The 23,694-nt window shown below is 40.3% G+C and overlaps 1 protein-coding gene across 1 annotated transcript; it reads right to left on the minus strand.

Annotated features, from left to right (window-relative positions):
• Positions 1-4,425: 4,425 nt before the first annotated feature.
• On the minus strand, positions 4,426-7,063 carry fzd5.S (frizzled class receptor 5 S homeolog). Its single transcript, NM_001085748.1, is given in 2 exon segments — positions 4,426-6,754; positions 7,048-7,063. A coding segment is annotated over 1 exon segment (1,680 nt). The 5' UTR covers positions 6,601-6,754; positions 7,048-7,063; the 3' UTR covers positions 4,426-4,920.
• Between the last annotated feature and the right edge of the window lie 16,631 nt (positions 7,064-23,694).

Genomic DNA, 23,694 nt, shown 5'->3' on the forward strand with positions numbered 1-23,694 from the left:
AATGGACGCCAGTGAACTCTCACCTGGTAAAACACTCACATAAGAACACGGCTAATGTATGACAAGGTAATAAAATGAAATTCATATAACCAGTATGAGCTTGTTATGACACCCTTTCCCCTGTTCTCTAGTATTTTGCTATTTATAAGAGCAGGTGATACATTTACAGGCTTCTGGGTAGACATTTACTTGTCTTATAAACTGCAAGATCTGTTGGTGTTGGGGACATTCATCAACAATCTGACATAAATCACGATGAAATGTCTTTAGTAACATTAAAAGGATATTTTGACAGCACTGACTTTCAATTCAGTAATGATTTCACCGGATTGTTACTGCTTTTTCACTAGACCTGGGGTGCAGGCCTCAGACTGGGGATATATATATATATAATAAAAAGAGGGGTTTGCTTTATGCTGCGGCATCCAGGAAAGTTTAAAAAATAAAGATTTCTATTTTTAATGTGGCAATGAGACCCTGAGCACACACATGTTTTGGACATGACAACACCCCTGCCCTACAATTAAGAATATGCTTTACATTTCAGTTTGGTGAAATGATTTAGAAATGCAGCTAGGCAGTGACTTTTAAAATTAAAAGGTTTATATGAGCATTGAAAGTAATTACATTTAGAGGCACATTTATCAACGGTTGAATTTCAAATTCATGTGAGGTTTTTTTTAACTCTAATAAATTCCAGTTTGGATAATTCACAATTCGAATTTGAGAGTTTTGACATAAAAAAAATTAAAAAATTTGAATTCTTAATACATCTGCCCCTTAAACAACATTTAAAATTGGTAAATGTAACCCCCCCCCCATATATGCTGGTTTAAATCATTCTGCCAGAATTGATTCAATTTCTTCTGAACAGTTGCTTTAGAGTTAAAAGCAAATGTAGAAAAACAGCCCACTGTAATGAAACCTGCTGGATTCTATGAATTTAGATATATAAAATGTGAATATTTTCTGACTCTTTCATAAGTGAGCAGATTACATTTTGCATTTTAGAGGAGAGGTTATTTGGAGGTGGGCACACAGTCAGTACAAGTACTTGCTTGGCATCATGGCACTAACCTTGTGTTCATATAGGAGAGCGCAGGGTTTCTATTCCTGTTAGGGATGCACCGAATACACTATTTGGGATTCGGTGAAAGATTTCAGCTGAATACCGAAATGAATCCTAATTTGCATATGTGATGTAAAGTCACGTGATTTCCCTTTCTGACCCTAATTTACATATCCAAATTAGGATTCTGACTCATTGAATCTCATTGATTCTGACTCATGAATCCTGCTAAAAAAAAGGTTGGATCCCAAACCGAATCCTGGATTCAGTGTATCCCTAATTTCTGTTGCCTCGTCCAGTCCAGCTTTGGCTTCTTATTACGTGACTACATTAAAGTCATAAAGCACTACTTAGCCAAGAGGAATGCTGCAAAGCTCCAATAGTTTTATGGGCGTAGGAACAAGAGAACAAAAATAGAATGTGCACTAGGCAGGGGCGATCCTGGCCCTTCCGCTGCCTGAGGCAGCAGCAGTTGCTGCTGCCCCCCCTCCCCCAGAAATTCGCTCTTAAAGTACCAGGAGCAGCATTTTTGCTGCCCCTGGTACCTATTGGGGCGCTGCCGCCTGAGGCGACATCCTCAACTCGCCTCATTGGCGAAGCACCCCTGGCACTAGGACCCTTTTACACGCAGCCCCTCTTCCCTATAAAGTAGCCTAAATTAAGAGACCTTAAAAGTATATTGTCCAACTTGGTTCTGGCTCAATAACAGTTCCATTTTTCATTTGCTGTATCTTTGGTTGTCCCAAATCTAATTAAAATACATTACTGTATATATTACTTAATACAGATGATGTATGGCTTATGCTCACATGAGGCATGCTTTTATATATGTATGAGATTAACAGCTAAATCTGATGGCAGTGCATTATAGCAGCAGTTTCCTAAAGATTCCTTTCAAGTAGGAGCAGCCCAATGTCTCTGGATAAAAGCCTAAAGGGGACATGAACATAAAAGCAGAGCTGAGTAAAACTTTCTTGGACGGACGTTAGGTTAAACTTACATTCTGGAAGATCTTGTAACAGGCTTGCACATCTTGTGTAAAACAAATGTATATTTCCTCATTACTGTATTTATTTAGAATTCATTCATTTGCTAATTTCATTAGCTGTACCCAATGCTTCCTTCAAAATGGATGGATCAAACCAATGCAGGGAGAAAAGAAAAAAAAACAAGTAGGGCAGGTGCACAGTGGAGACCACACTCCCCCTTGCTTAGGACAAACAAAACAGATTCATCATATATACGTACACACAAGCATGCACCAGACTGCAATGTTATACTATGATGTGGCAGTACATTAACACCAGGGTTACTGCACATTTATGGCCGGCTCTTATCCTAGGCAATAAGCCATGTGTACTGGTGACTTCATCATGCGATTGACTCATCTGGCCAGTCAAATAAAAATGTCATAAATCTTGCACAATGAGTGCAGCTTGTTTGCCATTCTCAAACAGAAACGGAGTAAAGGGCTTATGAAATCTTATCTGGTTCCCAAAGCAATCAAGAGCAGCAACGAAAAACAACATCAAATAATGAGATCTTTCCTAATTTAAAAAGAGTGAAAAGAAAGATCACCTTATTATAAGGTACAGCTGGGGATGCTGGGATCTGTGACCGAAGGGTTCACATTAGATCAGCCCTTCCTTGCTATCAGTAGGTCAGTATACTTAATACATCCATGTAAACGGAATTCATTGGTTGAAACATCGACACATTTATGAGCATTAACCAAATAGTCAGATATATTGCTTTTTATGTAAAAGACAGATGTGAGGTGCTTCTATATTAATCTATGATATTTAATTTGTGAGATATTCGATTATATACTTTTATAACACAACTGGAATTTTACACTTCCTTATTGGTGTTGCAAGTGAGCAATGCATCTGAGTAATAATAATAATAATAATAATAAAACCCCACATTTACCATTAGCTTATATCAGACTCCAGACAGTGCAAACATTGTTTATCTGCAGAGCAGCCTCACTATATTTGGCCATAGCAGGCACATCAGGGCAATATCAGATATATTAAACGTATGGGATGTTAGGTAGTTAGACTTAAAATCATCTCATATAAGAGGCAAGTTGTTATAGCTGCTGTTGAACAGAGACTTCCAGCCTCCACCCAAAGACAAATTAGTTGTTATGTAGCATTTAGAAGGCTTGAGGTTTGGTGAAACAAACAGTGCATGTTCTGCAAAAGTGGCTGTAAATTGATATATACTATATTGCCAGTGGTCTCTCTCTAAAGCTCTGCTCACTGATCCTTCCAATGAATTCTCTTTTAGCAGAATGTTGTCACCAGCAAGGTGACCAGATGAGGAGCGAGTGAGTTAAGAGGGTGATTAGGGAACGCATGCAAGATGCCATTTTAAGAAAGTTTCCCCGTGCAGCACAGTGGTATGGACTTCATTGTTCAGCCTCCTCAATCTTTCACTACAAGTCTGGCCGACAAAAGAGGCAAAGTCCGACCAAACAAAACACTGTGTGTGTGTAAAATACCAAAATTAAAAGTCTCCTTTGTGTAAAAAAAGAGCCTTCCCCTTCAGTATACACGAGCAGTGGAAAATAAACACAGGAGCAGGACCCGAGATGAGTATTTGCATTACCAGATTCAGTTATAGGTTACAAATCCTATTGAATGGCACACAACATCCTACACAGATATTTTTTCCATACCATTTCTTTTTTTAAACTGATTTTTCCACAGTGGAACACACAATATGTATATCCTCAGGTTTTTATTTGTGAAGCAATGGGAAGATCAAAGTCCTTTCCTTTAGGGGTTTTGCACAACAAATAACTAGAAAGGATTAGTCTGGGCTGATAAAACAAAAGAAACCATACTGGCTGTATATTTGCCATTTTTTCACAATAACGTGACCTTATTCAGTAAAGCTACTTAATACACCAGCCACACAACCTGTAAGTGCTCTACATTTACAACTACTGAATTATGGTTGCACTGTTTATTGTTATGGATAAACACAAGGAGGATTGTGACTTATACTGGTCCCTTATACAGCCTGCCGTTTTGCTTCTGTTGACTACAACTCCCATCAGCCCTTGAATCACCTGCAGAAGTTCCCAGTGCTGTAACCTAGTATTCTTACCAAAAACACTTATATATCTCTGGGAAGTCAAATTACATATAATCACACAAAAATACAGGCCATTGTTTTAGAAACCAGCAGAATAATGAGGATTTCCCCCCCCCCAAATCTAGAATTTAAATTGAAGAGAAAAACAATGTGCCCTTAAGTACAAGCACCTTCAAGTTTCTCCATTAAATGTTTTGATTAATGGAATCTTCCTCAGTGGTGGCAATGCATAGAATTAAGGTAAGGTATGTACATTTTTGAAACATTTAATGTCATAAAAAATGTATTTCCCCATTCAAAATCATACAGTAGCCATACACCCTGATACATTAAACTGCCATAGCAAACTGGCATTAATACATATACAGCATATTCTGAAACAGAATTTTAAAATGTTAAATATTTACATTCTAAATGTAAATGGTCAATTGGATTGGATTAAACCTGTCGTCTTGATAAACAAGATATCAGGATTGTTGGGTTGTCCATATTCCCTCCCATGAATGTGCATTAGACCACCACTATGAGAGGCTGGCAACACGATTGCAAGCCTCTTGTCCAATAAAGACTTACAGAAATAAGGAATTTCAATGGTAGAATCTTCCATATGTGCTAATATGTTACCCCATTCTACATGTGAATGTGTTAAACCACACAGAGAACAGCAGTGGCTGCAAATAAACAATCAGAAAGCACAAGAGATGTTTTCACGGTGTCTGAGTTGGTAAGTAAATAGAGAACATTTACACGTGGGACAGTGGCACTTGCTTGTGGGGCAAAGTTAAGTTTGACAAGCCAGTCCTTGGTGTTAGAGCTCTGCTGGCCTCACTGTACGCCGAGGCATTAATGGGTTTGCTGTTCCTACAACATCTACCTGTGAACCTTTTCCAGGATTCCAGAGTTTTTCCAGACCATATCCATACACCTGAGGTTATTCCAACCACTAGGCACATCAAGTATTTGAGCATAAAGACTGCATAATCAGGCCTGTACCTCTGTTTATCCCCTGGACAGGAGCAGTTGTGGGTCTTTTCCCAATGTTCTCTATAATGCTGCTCATATATATAACAAGCAACGACAATGGTAGCTGGCACGGTATAAAGTACAGAAAAGATACCTATCCTGATCATCAGTTTTTCCAGTTTGTCTGTTTTGGTGCCACCTTGTTTTATAACACTCCTGATTCTGAAGAGAGAGACAAATCCAGCTAGGAGAAACATGGTGCCAGAAAAAAGATACACCACTAAAGGAGCCAGCACAAAACCACGAAGGTTGTCAAGGTTTTGGTTTCCAACGTAGCAGATCCCAGCCACTGGGTCTCCATCAACTGAGCTTAAAGCTAGGACAGCTATGGATTTAACACTGGGTATCAACCAAGCAGCCATGTGAAAATACTGAGAATAGCTAGCGATGGCCTCGTTTCCCCACTTCATGCCCGCAGCCAAGAACCACGTGAATGTTAAGATTACCCACCAGATAGAGCTGGCCATTCCAAAAAAATAGATCAGTAAAAAGACAATTGTGCACAGAGCAGGTCCTGTGGTCTCATAGTGAATGTGATCTTTGTTGCAGGCCACGTTTTCATGGCCCACTATAAGTCTGACAACGTAGCCAATGGACACAAACAGATAGCAAGCTGATAAGAAAATAATCGGACGCTCTGGGTACCTAAAACGCTCCATGTCAATCAGAAAAGTGGCCACTGTAGTAAAGGTTGAGATGAAACACAAAATGGACCACAGCCCAATCCAGAAAGTCACAAACATCTTTTCATCCTGCGTGAAGTAGGGCTGGAAACATGGCATAGCACAGTTAGGTACCTGCCCGGTTTTGATTCTGTTGTAGAGCGGGTGGGATTCTCTAGTTATGGACACAAAAGGTTCCCTGCATTTGCAGACGCCATCACAGTCACTAGTAGGTGTTTTTACTTTTGGCGGGTGTGTGGGTGGCAGAGTGGTGGTGGTCTCAGTCCAGTTATAGTACATGCAGAGTGTATCCGGGTCACCATGCTCTGGCAATCGGTCACAGTTCATTCTCTCCGGCCAAGCAAATCCATACTTTCTCATGAGAGGAGAACATCCGGCTTTAGCTCTCTCACACACCGATCTGCAGGGAGGGAGAGGCTTCCTATAGTCGGGCAGGCAGATAGGTGTATACATGCTACACAGGAAAAACTTTAAATCAAGTGAACACTGGATCACAACCAAAGGCCAAAACTGGTGCACTTCCATTCCTGCTTCATCTTGCGTGTCGTGATTAAACTGGTTTGGCATGTAGGTGTGATTGTAGCCGATGCCCTTGCACATGGGCACCGTTATCTCTTGGCAGACGATTGCTTTGGACGCTGCTTGTGCAGGTGCAAAATAGTCCAGAAGCAGAACGACAAACGATAGTGCAAAGACGCCGGATCTGAAGCTGCCCATGATGTGATGCGGGGACGCAGGGTCTCTCATTGATATCCCGTTAAGGCAGATCCAGGCTGGAGACACAGCTCACGTTCCGTACGATTATTATTCTTCCCATTTTGTAGCCAAACACAACCATCAGCCCACTCCATACTCAGCTCCGGGGGCCCTTCTGGAACAAAAGTAGAGTTAATAGTAACAAAACCAGTGGTAGATTGGTGGCTATTGATGAGAATGTGGATAATTATTGGCTAGTAAAAGTGCATCATTCAGCAAGCTCTGTGTAATTGCAGCCTCGGTGTCAACTACTCATTATGTAAGAGGTGACAACTGCAACTCCACCTTAGCTGCAACAAGGGATAATAATGATAATAATGATGATAAATAAGGAAGGAGCAAATCTGGGGATCCCTCCGCCAGTCTGGAGGCAGCAGAAAGGTGGGTGAGTCGGCGCTTATGAAGTACCTGAGGCAGCAGCGGGACAGTCATGTTGGACAGTGGAGTCAGCAGGTAGAACTGCAGGTAGAACTAGCGCTAAGCACATGGAGGCGCGTTGCACAATGAGTGGAGAATGAGAGGTCCGGCGCAAGTGACTCAGGTCTAGCGATAAGTTCCCGGCAGCACAACCTGCAGCATCTTTAGCGCTGACAACAAGTGCGTCAAAAGCCCTTGTCCTTTCCCATTCAGTTCCCTATCGCGGAGACGTCGACCTTCAGCGGATGCGTCGCTGTAACCCGGCGCCCGGCTGATTCCTCCCTGTATCAGCACAACCGCCTGTAACAATGTACTAGCGAGTCCCAGGGAGACCGAGAATAACCACTCCGCAACCCCGGACACTTCCCAATGAACTTTCATAATCCCTCTACCTGTGCTCAAATCCGCGCCTCGCCCATTCGCTAGTCCAGTCTTGCCCCCGGGCCTAATAGTCCAATCAGAAGCGATGTACCTGCCCACTGGCTCATAACCACGCCCACACTGCTGTTCTCTTGTCTTCTCTGTTTATATCCGACCTTATTGATTATCAGTAGCATGTGGGGAGGACGTGTCTCCCGGACTATTTACACTATAGCTCTATACTTGCATGTCTTTTTTAAACACGAATGCTCTGTTAAATCATTTTTGTTTGCATATTTGCTTATATGACTTGCAATAAGTGCTGCCATACTGCACATCATTTATAGTAGGGACCCAAATTCCAAAACTTGGCCTGTTACTTATTTATCAGGACCTCCTGGGGCCCCTATATTTACTGATAATATCGTCTCACTATTTATTGTGCTTAAAATAAAAAAACATTATTTGCTTATCTATATTTTTTTTAATTTATAAAGCAGTTTCCGGATAATTGTTTTGTTGTTCAACTTGCTACTTCCCTGTAATTAACTGCGTGTTTAAAAACAGAGTTAATGAGCTGTGTATAAACAATCTTCTTCCTTCCACCTTTCATGGTGACTGTTTTGTCATACAAATAACCAAACGTCTGTTATGCTTTATCTGCACAACATTCCGCTCCTCTCTGGGCTGCTTCCAGGGTAGAGTCCTGCAACGGGTCAGGTACCCACGGGTTACTCACAAAAACCTGCGGTACCTTGCAGGTTGTGGGTAGGTGCAGGTCCTTTTTTTTCTGATCACGTCTACTTCCGATGATGTCACTTTACAATGACAGTACGTCCTGATTCTGATGGTCAGCGGGTTGCAGATAAGGTACTTGCGGGTCAGGTAGCGGGTCCAAGCGGGTAAGAATGCGGGTCCGGGTTGCGGATTGCAGGGTTCCAAAAAATGGACCCACGCAGTATTCTATTCCAGGGACCAGGAAGTTGGAAACTGAAACCTGTTTCAATTTCTCCGTTTTCTCAGTTTTGCTCAAGAAATATATATATAAAAAATAGGCACAAAGTATATTCGGTACAAGGCCTATTTGCTAAACCCCTTTGTCATTGAACAAGGGGAAATACTACCCCTTTAATCAAATCATAATTTTTTTTTTTTTTCCAGAAAGACGAGAGCCAGCTAGAACACACTTTTTAAAACATCCCAGAGTGGCCCCTGATTGGTTGTCTTTATTTTTTAAAATCCATTATCAGCTTCTCTTATAGACATATTTATAAAGCTGTGTGTAAGACCAGCACTGAAATACACCAGACATTGTCCTGCACATTTATAAAGCTGGGTAATGATTTTATGCCAGTGTGCAGCGAGTCTGGTGTAATGATTTATAAATAACACTGCTTGTTATACTGTTGAGGCATACATCATTTTACACAGAGTCATAAGTATGCTCTGATATTGGGATAAAATCCATCATAAAAGTGAAAGAAAACATACAGAAAGCATTAGGAAGCATCTGCTGAATTTTGGAGGGAAGGAACCAGATCCCTGAGCCCAGGAGACTAGTGGGACAGTTTCAGTAGACTCCCAGCAGTCCCACAGTTCATGCTGTGTCCTATCAGATAAACTGGCATTGGCAGGATACTTGCATAGGCTACATAGCAAATCAATGCCTAAAGTGAAGTACCTTATTACAACATTGTGTCCCTGCGTGAGGCCACTTTTGTGGGACTGGGGTGGGGCTATTAAATTTGTCACATCAGTGTGTTGGATTCATTATCCCCTGCTACCTGTCCAGAGCCCAGCACAGTGGCATGCCAGCAGAGAAACTCAGGGCACACTATGTAGGAGCACACGTGATGACATGATGGGCCACATTTAAATGAAAGCAAAAGCTTTTTTATGGTTTAACCAGTAAAAACATGGGTGAGATTCAATTTCAATAACAGCTCATATTCCCCTCTATCATTCCATGTGTTGGTCTCATGGTATTAGTTGGTATCATGGGGTGAGGGAGGAATGCACAGATCGGGTGCAAAAGTTCCTTGCCCCAGCTTGGATAGAAGGACGTATACATAGCAACCTTAAGGGGCAGATTTATCAAGGGTCGAAGTGAATTCGAGGGAATTTTTGAAGTAAAAAAAAATTAAATTCAAAGTAATTTTTTGGATACTTTGACCATGGAATAAGATACTATGACTTCGAATTTACTTCGAATTCGATTCAAAGTAAAAATAGTTTGAATATTTGAATATTCGATAATCAAAGTACTGTCTCTTTAAAAAAACGTAGACTTCAATACTTCGCCAAATTAAACCTGCCGAAGTGCTATGTAAGCCTATGGGGACCTTCTAGTGCATTTTTCTAAGTTCTTGAAGTCGAAGTAAAAATCATTCGATCGTACGATAAAATCGTTAGAATCGTTCGATTCGAAGGATTTAATCGTTCGATCATTCGATTTTACTTCGATCGTTCGATGGCCAAATTCTGTGAAAAATCCTTCAACTTCGATATTATTTTTACTTCGAAATTCGACCCTTGATTAATCTGCCACTAAAAGTCCTTTCTCCCAATTACATTATCCCAACCTTTCCCTTAATAGTGAGACACAGAAATTGTAAGAAGTAATGTCAGCTTTACTGTTGCTTTTATGCAGAACAGTGACTACATTCTGTTATCTATCTTTGCTATGTCACCTGTTATCTTTAATAAACGCTTGTAAAAAAATACAAACATATAAATAGACTTCTGTGCATTTTGCTTGTACACCCAGATAAGGTGAAGAGGAATTATAATGTATAATCTGTATTATTTTGACATGATGTTCCCTGAAATTCTGGTTTCCAGTTTTGGCACAGATGTAATGAAAGACATCAGTAGTCTATGGCTATTGCACTGACCCATGACTGACAGCTCTTTTATAAATATGTATAAATAAAGACATTTTAAATTGTAAATGGATTTTGGAAGATGTGCGTGGTGCGTCACGAACCCAGAAATATAATGTGTAATTTGGCACAGATCATCAATAGTATCACTTTGTAGAACCATATCAATCAACCAGTTAACTTTATATTAGAAAATACACAATATGTTTCGGATCAAACACCCTTCCTCAGGTGATTATATTGGCACAGATGTAACCACGAGTTTATAATAACATTCTAGCCTTTCTGTGTGGAGGACTGCATATGCAAACTGGTTGCAGAATTACCATTAAATATACCAAATGTAAATAATATACTTGCAAAGGGTATGGCAGTTTATTTTTCCACAAGGAGACAGAAAGGGCCCAACATTCATTAAACTGTAATGGTACCAGAGATCCACCTACTGCAAGACTTTTCTGGATGTGATGATACATTAAAAGTTATATTCCTAACATGATGTCCGGGTAATGAAAGCTATACTTCATTATATTTGCGAGTAAATACTGTATGATTATGGATGGGATCCTATGGACTCCATGCTTCCTGTATGAGGCTTTCCATGGACTCTGCATTGGATACAGAAAGCTTCAGTGATGGCCCATTAGTTCTCTTACGAGTGTCCTTTGTCTCGCAGATCCTTTGTCACCTTGATCAAGTGACCAAACCCTTTCTGTAACTTGTATTATTTCTGCCTTCCAATTGCTCTTGGTTTTTCCCTGCCCAACTGCTGGCATACGCCGTCACTCTACATAGTCACTCTTCGTGATGGTGATGAGATTCTGTTTGCTCACATAGTTACATAGTTACATAGTTACATAGTTAAATTGGGTTGAAAAAAGACAAAGTCCATCAAGTTCAACCCCTGCAAATGAAAACCCAGCATCCATACATACACCCCTCCCTACTTTTAATTAAATTCTATATACCCATACCTATACTAACTATAGAGCTTAGTATCACAATAGCCTTTGATATTCTGTCTGTCCAAAAAATCATCCAAGCCACTCTTAAAGGCATTAACTGAATCAGCCATCACAACATCACCCGGCAGTGCATTCCACAACCTCACTGTCCTGACTGTGAAGAACCCTCTACGTTGCTTCAAATGAAAGTTCTTTTCTTCTAGTCTAAAGAGGTGGCCTCTGGTACGGTGATCCACATAAATCAGTTCTGAAGGAGTTTAAACAAATATCAGTTATAGAAAACTGTCTACAAATTGGATAACTATTAGGACACAAGCCATTTCCATTGTTCTCTCCTTCTTTTGGAATTTCCTGCCAAGGTTGCCTGGCTGCGACTATACTGAGCACTTATTCAGAAAGCTTTGTCAGTTTAATGCCTTATTTAGAGGCCTTGTAACATGTAGCAACAGCTCTCTGTATGTTTAAGGGATTAACTGATCAATAAGAAAGAGCCTCTCAGAGTTTTTTTTATTACTAGCTTCATAAAACCACACATTTTCAAAACTGGAATGAAACCTTTTCACTTAAGAACTGTTTTGGCTGTTAAATAGTAAAATAAACAATATTCAGATCCAGAAACAGCATTTTTTTAGATCCCATGTTCTTCACTTCACACAGATACAAGGGAGCCCTGTACTATATACTTTCCATAATTTTTCCCAGCACATTGTGTCCCCAGCCTACCTGAGCTAGGGGAGCTATATGTATGTATGTAGTGTATATTTTTATTTGTATGGCACTCCTTGAAGGTAACACACTGTACAGCACAAGCATGTCCAAAGTGCGGCCCGGGGGCCAATTGCAGCCCGTTTTCAAATTTACACCGGCCCTCAGCCTCCGTCATGACATTAATAATAATGAGGCCCCCCAGCACAGTGCGATCAGGAATCCCATAGCAGTAACATTAAGGCACATTAGTGAAATGATTTGGCGCTTACTGGCACGAAGAGATGCGCTGTTTTCGCATAATTCTTTAGGGCTGAAGGTGTCAATACACATACTGACGTGCCAGTACAATAAACTAAAGAAGTGTGGCATCACTATGTGCCAGTACTTGTCTATTACTAACACCTTCAGCACACAGGCAGCAGTACAGACCAAGTGGCAGATCATTTCACTAATGTGCCTAAATATTACTGCTACGGCTACGCGATTCCTTTAATGTTAATGGTTCAAAGAATGTCAGGCTGAATGGTCGGCCCCCCACACATTTTCACCTCACCAAATCTGGCCCTCATTGCAAAAAGTTTGGGCACCCCTGGTACAGCAAAACAAAAAATTAGTAGTAACAAACAAGGGATCACTACAATAATAAGTAACAATATGTGCATTATTAGAAATACAATTCACATAAATATAAAATATAATTATAATACAGATTATGTGCCCAGTGTCAAGGAGACAAAAGTATGGAGGCCACCGCCCTGTAGGGCTTACAGTATAAATGGGAGGGTAATTTACAGACACAATTCGGAGGGATAATAAGTGCTGTAGGTTACAGTGGGTGACACTGCCATATAAGTGCCAGTTCCCAATTCATGTGTTATCCAAGTGCTTCCAGAGGTAGTCTCTGAGTTTTAGACATTGAAGGAGGGAACTCTCCAGAGTTCAGGAATGGGAGGTGCAACTAAGTGGTTTCTCTGAGAGGAGCAGAGGCTTTGGCCAGGAACATATAGAGAAACAAGAGATGAGATGTAGTTAGGTGCAGAGGAGTGACGGGCTTTGATGGTTGGGAGGAGGAGTTTTTAAGTTATTCTTTGTTTTATAGGAAGCCAAGAGCAAAAGAGGGGTCTGTAACCTTTTGGATAAGGGTAGGAGAAATCTGGCAGCAGTGTTTAATACAGACTGTAGAGGGGAGACATGGGAGTTAGGGAGGCCAGGTAGTAGAAGGTTACAATAATCTAGTCGGGAAAGGATGAGAGCATACATGAGCGTCTTGGCCATAGCTGGTCAAAGAAAGGGACAGATCTTGGCAATATCGCTTAAGAAAAAGTGACAGGTTTCGACAGTGGTGTTAATATGATCAGAGAAGGAGAGAGAGGGGTCACAGATTACCCCCAGACAGCGAGCTGAGTTGACAGGATTAATGAGCATGCCATCAATAGAGATAGTAAATAGGGGAGTAGGACCAGGCTTAGGTGGAAATATGATAAGTTCAGTTTTTGTTAGGTTGAGTCTGAGGTGGCGCTGGTTCATCCAGTTGGAGATTGCTGAGGCAGAGATTTGAGCCTCTGTTTCAGCTGTTAATTTAGGAGTGGATAAATATATTTGGGTATCATCAGCATACAGATGATAATTAAAGCCAAATGAGTGGACAGGGCCGGATTTCCTCTCTGTCCGCCCCTAGGCTGCAGCCCTACTCCATGCAGTCCTAACACCCTTAGCGCCGCTGTGCGTCCCCAGTGCGTCCCCAGTGCTCCTTAGAAAGTGGCTGGGCTGGGTGTACAGGGAGAATAAAAACGGTCCAAGTACAGAGCTTTGCGGCACCCCTACATTAAGTGGAACTGGAGATGAGGTGTTGTTAGCACAGGAGTTAATGATCAGTTAGAAAGGTAAGAAGAAAGCCAAGATGCAGCCTGGTTACAGATGCCAAGTGAATACAGAATCTGCTGATATGTACAGCCCTACTAGTGATGTACAGCCCTACTGGTGAATTCCATTGTTCATTAATTTATTTCACAAATCAAATACTTATATAGGTATTCTCATGATGGTCTGCATTAAATTCAAATTAATATTTCATCATACTGTTCCAACTACGACTTTATTCATTTGCAGGGTCAGGTGCCATCAGGGGGGCACAGGGGGTACAAGTCTACCGGGCCCGGGCATGTTTTTTTAAAGGGGAACTGTCATCCAAAAAAAATATTCCAAATCCTATTTTATCACATTAGTCAAGCAAAATAAACTTTAATTACACAGTATAAAGTAAGTTTCCTTCGGTCTGGGAATTCATAATTATAGCAAGCAGGCAGGAGCCATATTGTGGACACTGTTATTAAGGCAAGCCTTGCATCATCTCAGAATCTTGTTTGTGCATCAGAATGGGGGACCTGATATCTATTCCAATGCACAATTAAATGGTTAAGAGAACTGGGGGAATGTGGGGAGAGCAATGACATCTAGGAAGTACTAAATGGAAAGTGAAAGTAATTGCCTGCCCTGCCTCAATGCCTAGGCATAGAGGCGGGGCAGGCAATATTTGATTGACAGTTGAGATTTTTAAACGAGTTTACAACAGCCATGAAAACATTAATAAAAAAAAAGAATTTGGATTTCATGTTTAGTTTGAAAAGGACTTTAATTATACAGATTTTTATGTCTGGGTGACAGGTCCACTTTAAAAAATATTCTTTGGGCCCCAATTTTTTTTTCAACTTGTAAGGGGGGCCCTGGCACCAATATTTAAAAAAAAAAAAAAAAAAAAAAATTTATGGGGAGCCCTGGCGCCATTGTTATTTTTAACTTATAGGGGGCCCTGGTCCCCAATAGTTTTTTATAACTTGTGTGGGGGGGTTACCTTTTTTAACGCTGATGTCTGTGTGGTCTTTTAACTGTGATGTGGAGTGGGCTGGATCTGGGGTGGGGCTTGGGACTAGGATGGGCGGGGCACAGGTGGCCCCGAAAATTTTGTTGTACGGGGCCTTGTGATTTCTAATGGCTGCCCAGGGTGCCATTCTAAATGAGAGGTTTTTAGGCTGTTTGGGTTCAAGCTCCCCACATTTGGGTCCCCTATTAACTAACAAAAAGGATATGGACACATAAAAATATTGTTGCTGCTGTATCCAATACTCAAAGATTTTACTCAAATTTAACCTCATTTGCCACATACCACAGTTTGGAAACTTCTGGTCTTAATGTTTCCAGTGCTTCCAGAAACAGATTTCCAACATGTACTGCTGGCCACAGGTGAAGCCATATTACATCTTCAAAGTAGGAAGAGCACAACGTATCCTAGCAGAAATTAAGATCTTAAAGGAGAAGGAAAGGCTAAAATTAAGTAAGCTTTATTAGAAAGGTCTATATAAATATACCAGTAAACCCACAAAATAATGCTGTTCTGAGTCCTTTGTCAAAAGAAACACCACATTTCTTTCCTGCTATTGTGTATACATGGGCTTCTGTATCAGACTTCCTGTTTTCAGCATACACCTCCAGGGCACGGCTTTGAGCATGCTCAGTTTGCTCCTCTCCCCCTCCCTCCTCCAATGTGAGCCCAGAGCTATGAGCGATCAGGGAGAGACTCAGGCAGGAAGCGATGTCACACCAAGCTAATATGGCAGTTGCTATGCTAAACAAACAGAGAACACTTCAAGAGCTGTTTACTCAAGTATGGCAAAGCATTCTGCAGAATAAATACAGTTTTATAGCTTGTACTATTGTGGCTAATCTATTGGCAAAAAACTGCTTCTGTAGCTTTCCTTCTCCTTTAATAAAATATTAAATTTTTCCAGTGAGCCTCTGTACACACCAGGATCAGCCTGATCTGGCCCTGCACATGGATGGCCAAATCAGGCCACAATTCACTTGTTTCTGTTTCTTGTTTCACTTGGATCTGGCACTGGATCTTCACCATAATATGCTAGGAACAAGACACAAAGGGGCAAATTCACTAAAGGGCGAATTTTCACCAGCGAACGATCCACCACACTTTGCACACTTCGTCAGGTGCAAAGTCATTACTACTACGCTAATTCACTAAATTCACTGTAGATCACTATGAGCATTTCATAGTGATCTTCAATTTTTCCTATCGAAACTTCGTTAGTACTCTTATGCTTAGGTCAATTTAAATAGGACGGTACATATAGGTCATATATATGACTTTATTAGAGATATTGGTGAAAATGCTTGAAGTGGCTACTTATTATTACAAATATCCAAGGAAGCAAATGAAGGCAAAAGAGATCCTCTAATGTCCTAGACATGAGCCCACCTGCCCCTCAAATGGTTATAAAAATTGTTAACACAACATTTTTTAATAGTTAGAACTTTTGAAGGCAATCCCACTTTAAAATACGAAAAAACCCCAGCGTTTTTTTTAGAACTTTCACGAGTTCTCCACATACAGGATATGATGTCACTGATAATAAGATTGAGGAGGATGTAGCTTCATCTTATCAGTTCACCAGGTCAAAGGTGGCGAAGGAATTCTGGCAAAAGAGGTAACGTTCTGTAAATTTCACACTTTAGTGAATTTGTGGAGTAACAATCATTCGACTGAGTGAAAATTCGTCTGGTGATAGGGCTCAAAAGTGAGCTAGCGATGGTCTCTTTCACTAGCGAATTGTCTTCTACACCTGGTAGTAAATTGTTGATGTGCCTGCTGATGGGATTTCTGGTGAATATTCGCTAGCAATGGCCACTTCTGCCTATAGTAGATCTGCCCCAAAGTTTTAGCCAGAACGCAGCATTTCTTCCAAGAATTCCTCTAAACAGCATGTATTGCAACCTGTGTACTGTTTACCAATGCAGAAACAAATAAGCATCTGCACTGAAAATTGCAGCAAATTTTGTTTGTAATTTTCTGGCATCAGTGTGTGTGTCTTTAGTTAAAGATAATTTGAAATCTGTTATGTTTATTGGAAAACTCAACAAAGATAACTCCTCAAGGCAGCAAAGCTCAACTAAACATCTTCTGCATGTAAAGCACAAGTATACAAGAGCCTTTACTGATTCACCTTTGAATCATCTTTATGAATTTTAAATCAACTTGAAAACTTACCAAACTAGAATGTGTGCTTATTTATAAAAAAAAAAATTGAAATGAAAAAATCCATCCTTTAAAAAAGTAGGTGAAAAACCTTGAATGTAGCAAAATTGTTTTCAGTCGATCTACCAACTCTCAAAAATGTTTTAAAAAATCAAAAACTTCAGATTGAAACAAAAAATGGCCAAGTTTTGTCTAGGCCAATGCCCACTAAATTCTACATGGACTTGGCAGCTTTTAGATGATATTTTTTTTTGCACATCATAAATCTCTAAAACTTGAGTTTTTGAAAGTCTAATTTGAATTTGTTCGTTTTCGCACGAGAAACTTAAATTTGAACTTTGATAAATCAGCCCCATAAACTTAAATTAAGATATCTAAAACTAAAGTGAGGGTTATTAATACATTTTGGTACAGCAAACGAACCTTCCGCCGGAGTACCTTACTAAATTTTTTGATGCCTTCTGTACACAGTCCTGTGAGCGCTGTTATATTAATGTATAAAAGAGTCAATCTTAATTTCAGCCTATTGAGCAGTCTGGCAGCGATTCCTCTGTTCAAGTGTTGGCCGAGAACCATGTTCTTGTGAGATTACATTATAGACCAAACATGTGGCTCTTTGGTTGTGTACATATGGACATACTCATCTAAATGAATAATTGTAAGAGGCAGTGATCATACTAAGTTAAAAAAAAAAATGCATGTACCAAAAAAAATTTTTTAATTTTTTTTTTAACCCCGTTAGTATGAAGAAAACCCGCTGTTTTTTCACATGCAGATGGCAGATGGCAGGAGGAGCACTTATTTCCAATGTTATATTGCAAGATGGTATGGTACAATTTATATTTAGATAAACATTAGTTTAACTAACATACACATTTTTTTTTTATAACTTAAAATTTTTATTGGATAAAGATGCATACATATCGTAGTTATACAAACAATACGCATTGAAAATGAACACTGTATAACAGTTTAGTATATTTCAAGGAGATAAATTACATTCAGGAACAAAAGGAGAAGTTATCCATTTTTCTTTTAGAACAGGGAATCATACATTAACTAGTGGAAGGTGGGGGATATAGGCAATTCCTACATATCCTCCAGTTAACCAACAATCCACTGAAGGTTGCATGGCAAATTGTGTAATGATGGGAGGGAGCGGGGGGAGAAGCCAAAGAACAATCAAATCCGGGTGTGTCCATATATGCAGGTCAATGTCCAATTCCAACTGTTTGGGTTTAGGCCCTTGTTTCAGAAAGCCTGACAATGTACACATCCCAATTTTGACCACACTTTCTCCCATTTACATCTGTTACCCCTAATGTTGGCCGTCATGTATTCCATCTCTCTCGTATCCTTCACCCTATAGATAACATCCTCTATTTTTGGGGGGGAGGCCGATTTCCAAAGGGCTGTAATAGCCAGTCTGGTAGCAGTTAGAATAAAATTTGTAAGTCTTTGTTCTGCAAAGGTGATATCTGGGAATGGCCTGCCCACCAAAGTAGTATAGATGTCGAGATGGACGTTTTTAGAAAGAACATTCGTTAGTAGCTCCTCTACTTTGTGCCATAATGATGTTAATTTGGGGCACTCCCACATTATATGTTGCTGCGTTCCTCTAAGACCACAACCTCTCCAACACAACGGGGAAGTGCCTGGAAAAATACGGCTAAGCTTAGCCGGAGTGTCGTACCAGAAGAACAATGATTTATAGATGCTTTCTTTCTGTCTGACACATGTTGCACTTCTGTTTGCATTTTCCCAGATTTCGGACCAGTCCTCCATAGGGAGTGGATCGGAAGTGATTTCCTCCCATTTTAACATATAGGGATGCTTGGGGAAAGGATTGGCTGAAATAGTCATAATATTATTGTATAATGTAGAGATCAAGGCTTTCCTAGGTAGACCTTTTAAGCATAACCTCTCAAATTGGGTTAGGGAGGGGGATGATGTGCCTCGGGGAAGGCCTTGGCCGATGAAATAAAGTATTTGTACCAATTCATACATCCTATTTGGTGGGATAGAGAACTTTGTCTTAAGTTCCTCAAGAGTTCGTTGCTTGAGAGTTAGGGGATTTAAAAAATCATAAGTTCTGGATAGGTCCAGTGCACCCCAGTAGTTTCTAAAGTGCATCGAAAGACCAGGAGGGAAGGCAGCATTTCCTGAGAAAGGGGTGACCAGTGAGTGGGGGTTGGCTAGACGATATTTCGCCTTGCATAGCTTCCATATCCTCAGAGTAAATGACATTGGAGAGAGGAGTGGACCGAGTTTTCTATCCTTTGGGACCCAGAGAAGTGAGCCAGGATGTATTGGAGTAATCCATAGCGCCTCTATATATGCCCATTTACTCGTGTGATTATATGTGGTCCACCCAGGGACATGTCTTAGGTGAGACGCCTCATAGTAGGCCCTCAAGGATAGGACCGAGAGACCCCCTTGTGATTTACTAGTGGTCATAAGTGTGCCAACTAATCTATGTCTGCGTTTGCCCCATATAAACTTAAACAGAGATGTCTGAAGGTCTCTAAGAACTAAACGGGGAACCGCTATCGGGAGGGTCTCGAACAGGTACAAGAGCTTGGGAAGAATCGTCATCTTGATCACTGTTATGCGACCCAACCATGATATAGTATATGAATTCCACTTAAGGAGGGATGCCTTGATCGTTTGTATCAATGGGGGAAAGTTGCCCTGATACAATTGACTATATGTTTTAGTTAGGTGAACGCTTAAATATTTTAACATACACATTTTTAAATCAGAACCGTATAGGATTTTTTTTTTTTTTTGAATTTCACAGGGAACATTTATTTCTTTTCTGAAAATGGCAAAACTGAATTATTTAGGTAGTGGCGGTGGTTGCAAAGATTTACATTCCATGAATAAATGTCTCATATATAAACAAAAATCACAACTTTTTGTTCACAGTGGATTTTGTTAAAGAAATGATTTCCCTGTGCACAAAGTGTGTTCTGGAGAAGTATATGGCAGATGTCAGGCCTATTGAACTATTGAGAGGAGTGAGCAGAAGGACTCCACTGGAGTTCTTGCCAAAGTCTGAGCAGCTTTTCTGGCAGCTGTAAAAAGCCGTCATTAATAATGGAGATTTGCAGGTAAGAATCCAGTGACAATGGAAGGGAACTACAAATTGCTGGAACGGTTAAAAAAAAGAAGCTTCTTTTCCCTCAAAAGGTTAATAGGTTACATTGTACTATGACCTTTCTACTCCACTGACTTTGTGTAAGGCCCCTTTCTATTCAGGCTGCCTACTCCTCTAATGCACTGATTGTTTGGAAGAAGTAGATTAATGTAGCATTAAGACTTCATTTTGTGCTGTTTACAGATCAGGGGTGAATTGGCATGGCCATTTTAAATAAACACGGAATAATGCAGGATATAGCAGTGGAGTGGCTCAGTAATGCTGTTTTCATGCATTTGTTTCTGGGTGTGGCGTCTCTCTGCACTAGAGACAAGAATGCACTCAGAACCTCAGTAAATGGCTTGTTGACCCCAGAGGTCCCTCCTGTCTGGCAAACTGTTCTGAGTAAGTATAGCAGAACCAGGCTGTAACAAGGACTAGGGAACTTGATCTACTGCAATCTCAATCAAACAAAGCATGTTTAAAGGTAAAATCAATTCACAAATATTCCTAGGGCAATAAATGTCTGTAACTCTTCTATGTTAAGCCAATCAGAGCACCTAAGTTAGGTTTAAAGGGTATATTTAAAATACGCCCAGCAGACAACGCTGGCATTCAAAATAATTTTTGCTCATTTGTATTAAAAAAATTTTTTTTGAGGTTGAAGAAAAAAAAATGGCCTTTTTCTTAGTAGATTCACTTTCATTTTTTTTGTAAATGTACAGTAAAAGTATTGATGCAGTTTATTCTACTATCAAATACAAGAGGTCCTCTCCACTCAACCCATTATCAATATATTTAAGACAGAGACATTTTGTGCATACTGCTACTGAAAAATGCCTTACCCTTTAAACAAAACAGGGATTGTTTGTCCATATATTGCAATATATTTAAGCTGGCCAACTACGTCAAAGTCATCCCATATCTGGCCAGTCCTATGCTCACTTTTATCATTAAGAATTCTATGGTTTAATTATACATTTTACAAAGGGACTAAGTTTTACCTGCAACTTACTTGCTGCTTTCAAAGTAAAACTCCCAAACTTGGCTGCCCTTTTATTGGACACCAGTGGGATCACCCGACTATAGTTGGGAAGGGTGGGAGCTACAACATGGAGCTGGTCACTGCTCCTGTATAAACTATAACAAACAAGGGAAAGTTGTGCTCACCACTAGTTTTTAAAACCATTAAGCGGGGGTGCAATGAGGGTGTGACCACAAAATACATATAGACAAATACAAGAGTCCTCTGCACTCAACCCATTAACAAGATATTTAGGACATTGAGAAATTTTGCGCATACTGCTACTGAAAAATGCCTTTATTATCAAAGTAGATTTTTCAGAATATTTTAGTGGGAGCAAATATTCTGTTTGTAATCATAGGGGCCAGTTATAGCTCATCCATATATTCTACTGAAAAGATGCCCTGTGTAGAAAAACTTTTTGAATTTGTTTGGGGCTATGTATTTCCTGCTTCTCACTAGGGGTCAGTTACTTATGGGAAGGCCATGTGCAAAAGTTGGCCTTCCTCCATCTCAGAATTGACTCAGGTTTCTGTACTGTTTGTTCCACAGGGCCAGTCAGACTAGTGTACATATAGAGCTGCTACCTTTTGGCTTGGTTGAATACGGCCAGGGGCGAAACCGTGGCGAAATGGGGGCGGAGTTGTAATGCTGCAGGGGCTGCCTGTAACATCAGGGGCATGGCTATGCCATTGCAATCAGCAATTGGCTGATTGCTGCGTCAATCATAGAGAAACCTGCCCTGTTTTCCTAATTTGACAGCTTTGAACCGGAAGACCTTCAAAAAACCGGCTGTTCGGGTCAAAACCTGAAAGGTGGCAACCGTAAGTACATAGGGCCCACCGGGTACCCGAACCACCACACTGCAACCAGAACTCATCGCTCCCACTCCACCCACTCCACCCACTCCCTCCCGATTCCTGTGCTATGTGGGGAAAGCACAGCAGCAGAGTATGGAGAAGTGGTGAATGGGGTGGCTTGCTTGCAGGCAGGGCCCACTAGAGTTAGGGTTTCTGGCATTCTGACACTGCACAGGACTTTATTCAAAAGGGACTTTAGATATGTAGAAGCCCCCCCCCCCCTAACTTCATTCAGTCATTCATTAGAGAGCAGCTGGGTCCTGGTCTTACTGCCAGCCTTATGGCATATGGCAAGGACAGGGCTGGCTTGTGTCCCCTGATGCTGCACTTTGCATCTTGCCCAGATTTTTTATATGGAGAGGAGCAGGGCACAGCCATTCACCTGGATATAAATGTTTCATGCATGAGCACTAATGGGTGCAAAACAAACCAATCCATCCTGTCTTGTATAATGGCTTGGATTCTGGACAGGAACAAATATCTCATAAGACAAAACAAAGGATCACTTTCCCTCTTATTCGAAAAAAAAAAAAGAAATTGCCAGACTGTTTCTTAGAGGAACTCAGTTGCAAAGTGTCTCTGGGCACAAATCTGACTTCACTATCTGGCAGTCTGATGGATCAGTCTATGTTGTGGGGCAGCTTTCAATCACTTTATAAACAGCAGATCAGTATGAAAGGGGTTGTTCACCTTTGCGTTAACTTTTAGTATGATGTAGAGAGTGATATTCTGAGACAATTTGCAATTGGTTTTTAATTAGTGTTTGACTTATTTAGCTTTTTATTCAGCAGCTATCTGGTTTCCAGTTGCAGCAATCTGGTTGCTATGGTCCAAATTCCCCTAGCAACCATGCATTGATTTGAATAAGAAACTGGAATATGAATAGGAGAGACCCTGAACAGAAAGATGAGTAATACAAAGTATCAATAAAAATAAATGTGTAGCATTTGTTTTTTGATGGGGTCAGTTTGAAAGCTGGAAAGATCAGAAGCAGGCAAATAAGAAGGCAAATAATTAAAAAAAACTATAAAAAGACCAATGGAAAGGTTGCTTAGAATCGGTCATTCTATAACATACTAAAAGTTAACGAAAATGTAAACCACTTTAATAATTTTACTTTTGAATGTGCCAAATATTTTGTCAATATTTATATATAAATATATCAATTCAATTTGAAAGATAGTAAGTTAATAAGACACACGTCCATCAAGTTCAACCTTTTTACTTTTTTTTAACCTGCCTAACTGCCAGTTGATCCAGAGGAAGGCAAAAATCCCATCTGAAGCCTCACCAATTTGCCCCAGAGAGGGAAAACAATCCTTCCTGACTCCAAAATGGCAATCGGACTAGTCCCTGGATCAACTTGTACTATGAGCTATCTTCCATAACCCTGTATTCCCTCACTTGCTAAAAAGCCATCCAACCCCTTCTTAAAGCTATCTAATGTATCAGCCTGTACAACTGATTTAGGGAGAGAATTCCACATCTTCACAGCTCTCACTGGAAAAGAACCCCTTCCGATATTTAGCAGGACCTTCCTTTCTTCTAATCAGAATGGGTGACCTTGTGTCAGCTGGTAAGACCTACTGGTAAATAAAGCATTAGAGAGATTATTATATGATCCCCTTATATATTTATACATAGTTATCATATCAC

Source organism: Xenopus laevis, chromosome 9_10S (genome assembly GCF_017654675.1).
Source record: "Xenopus laevis strain J_2021 chromosome 9_10S, Xenopus_laevis_v10.1, whole genome shotgun sequence".
NCBI lineage: Eukaryota > Metazoa > Chordata > Amphibia > Anura > Pipidae > Xenopus > Xenopus laevis.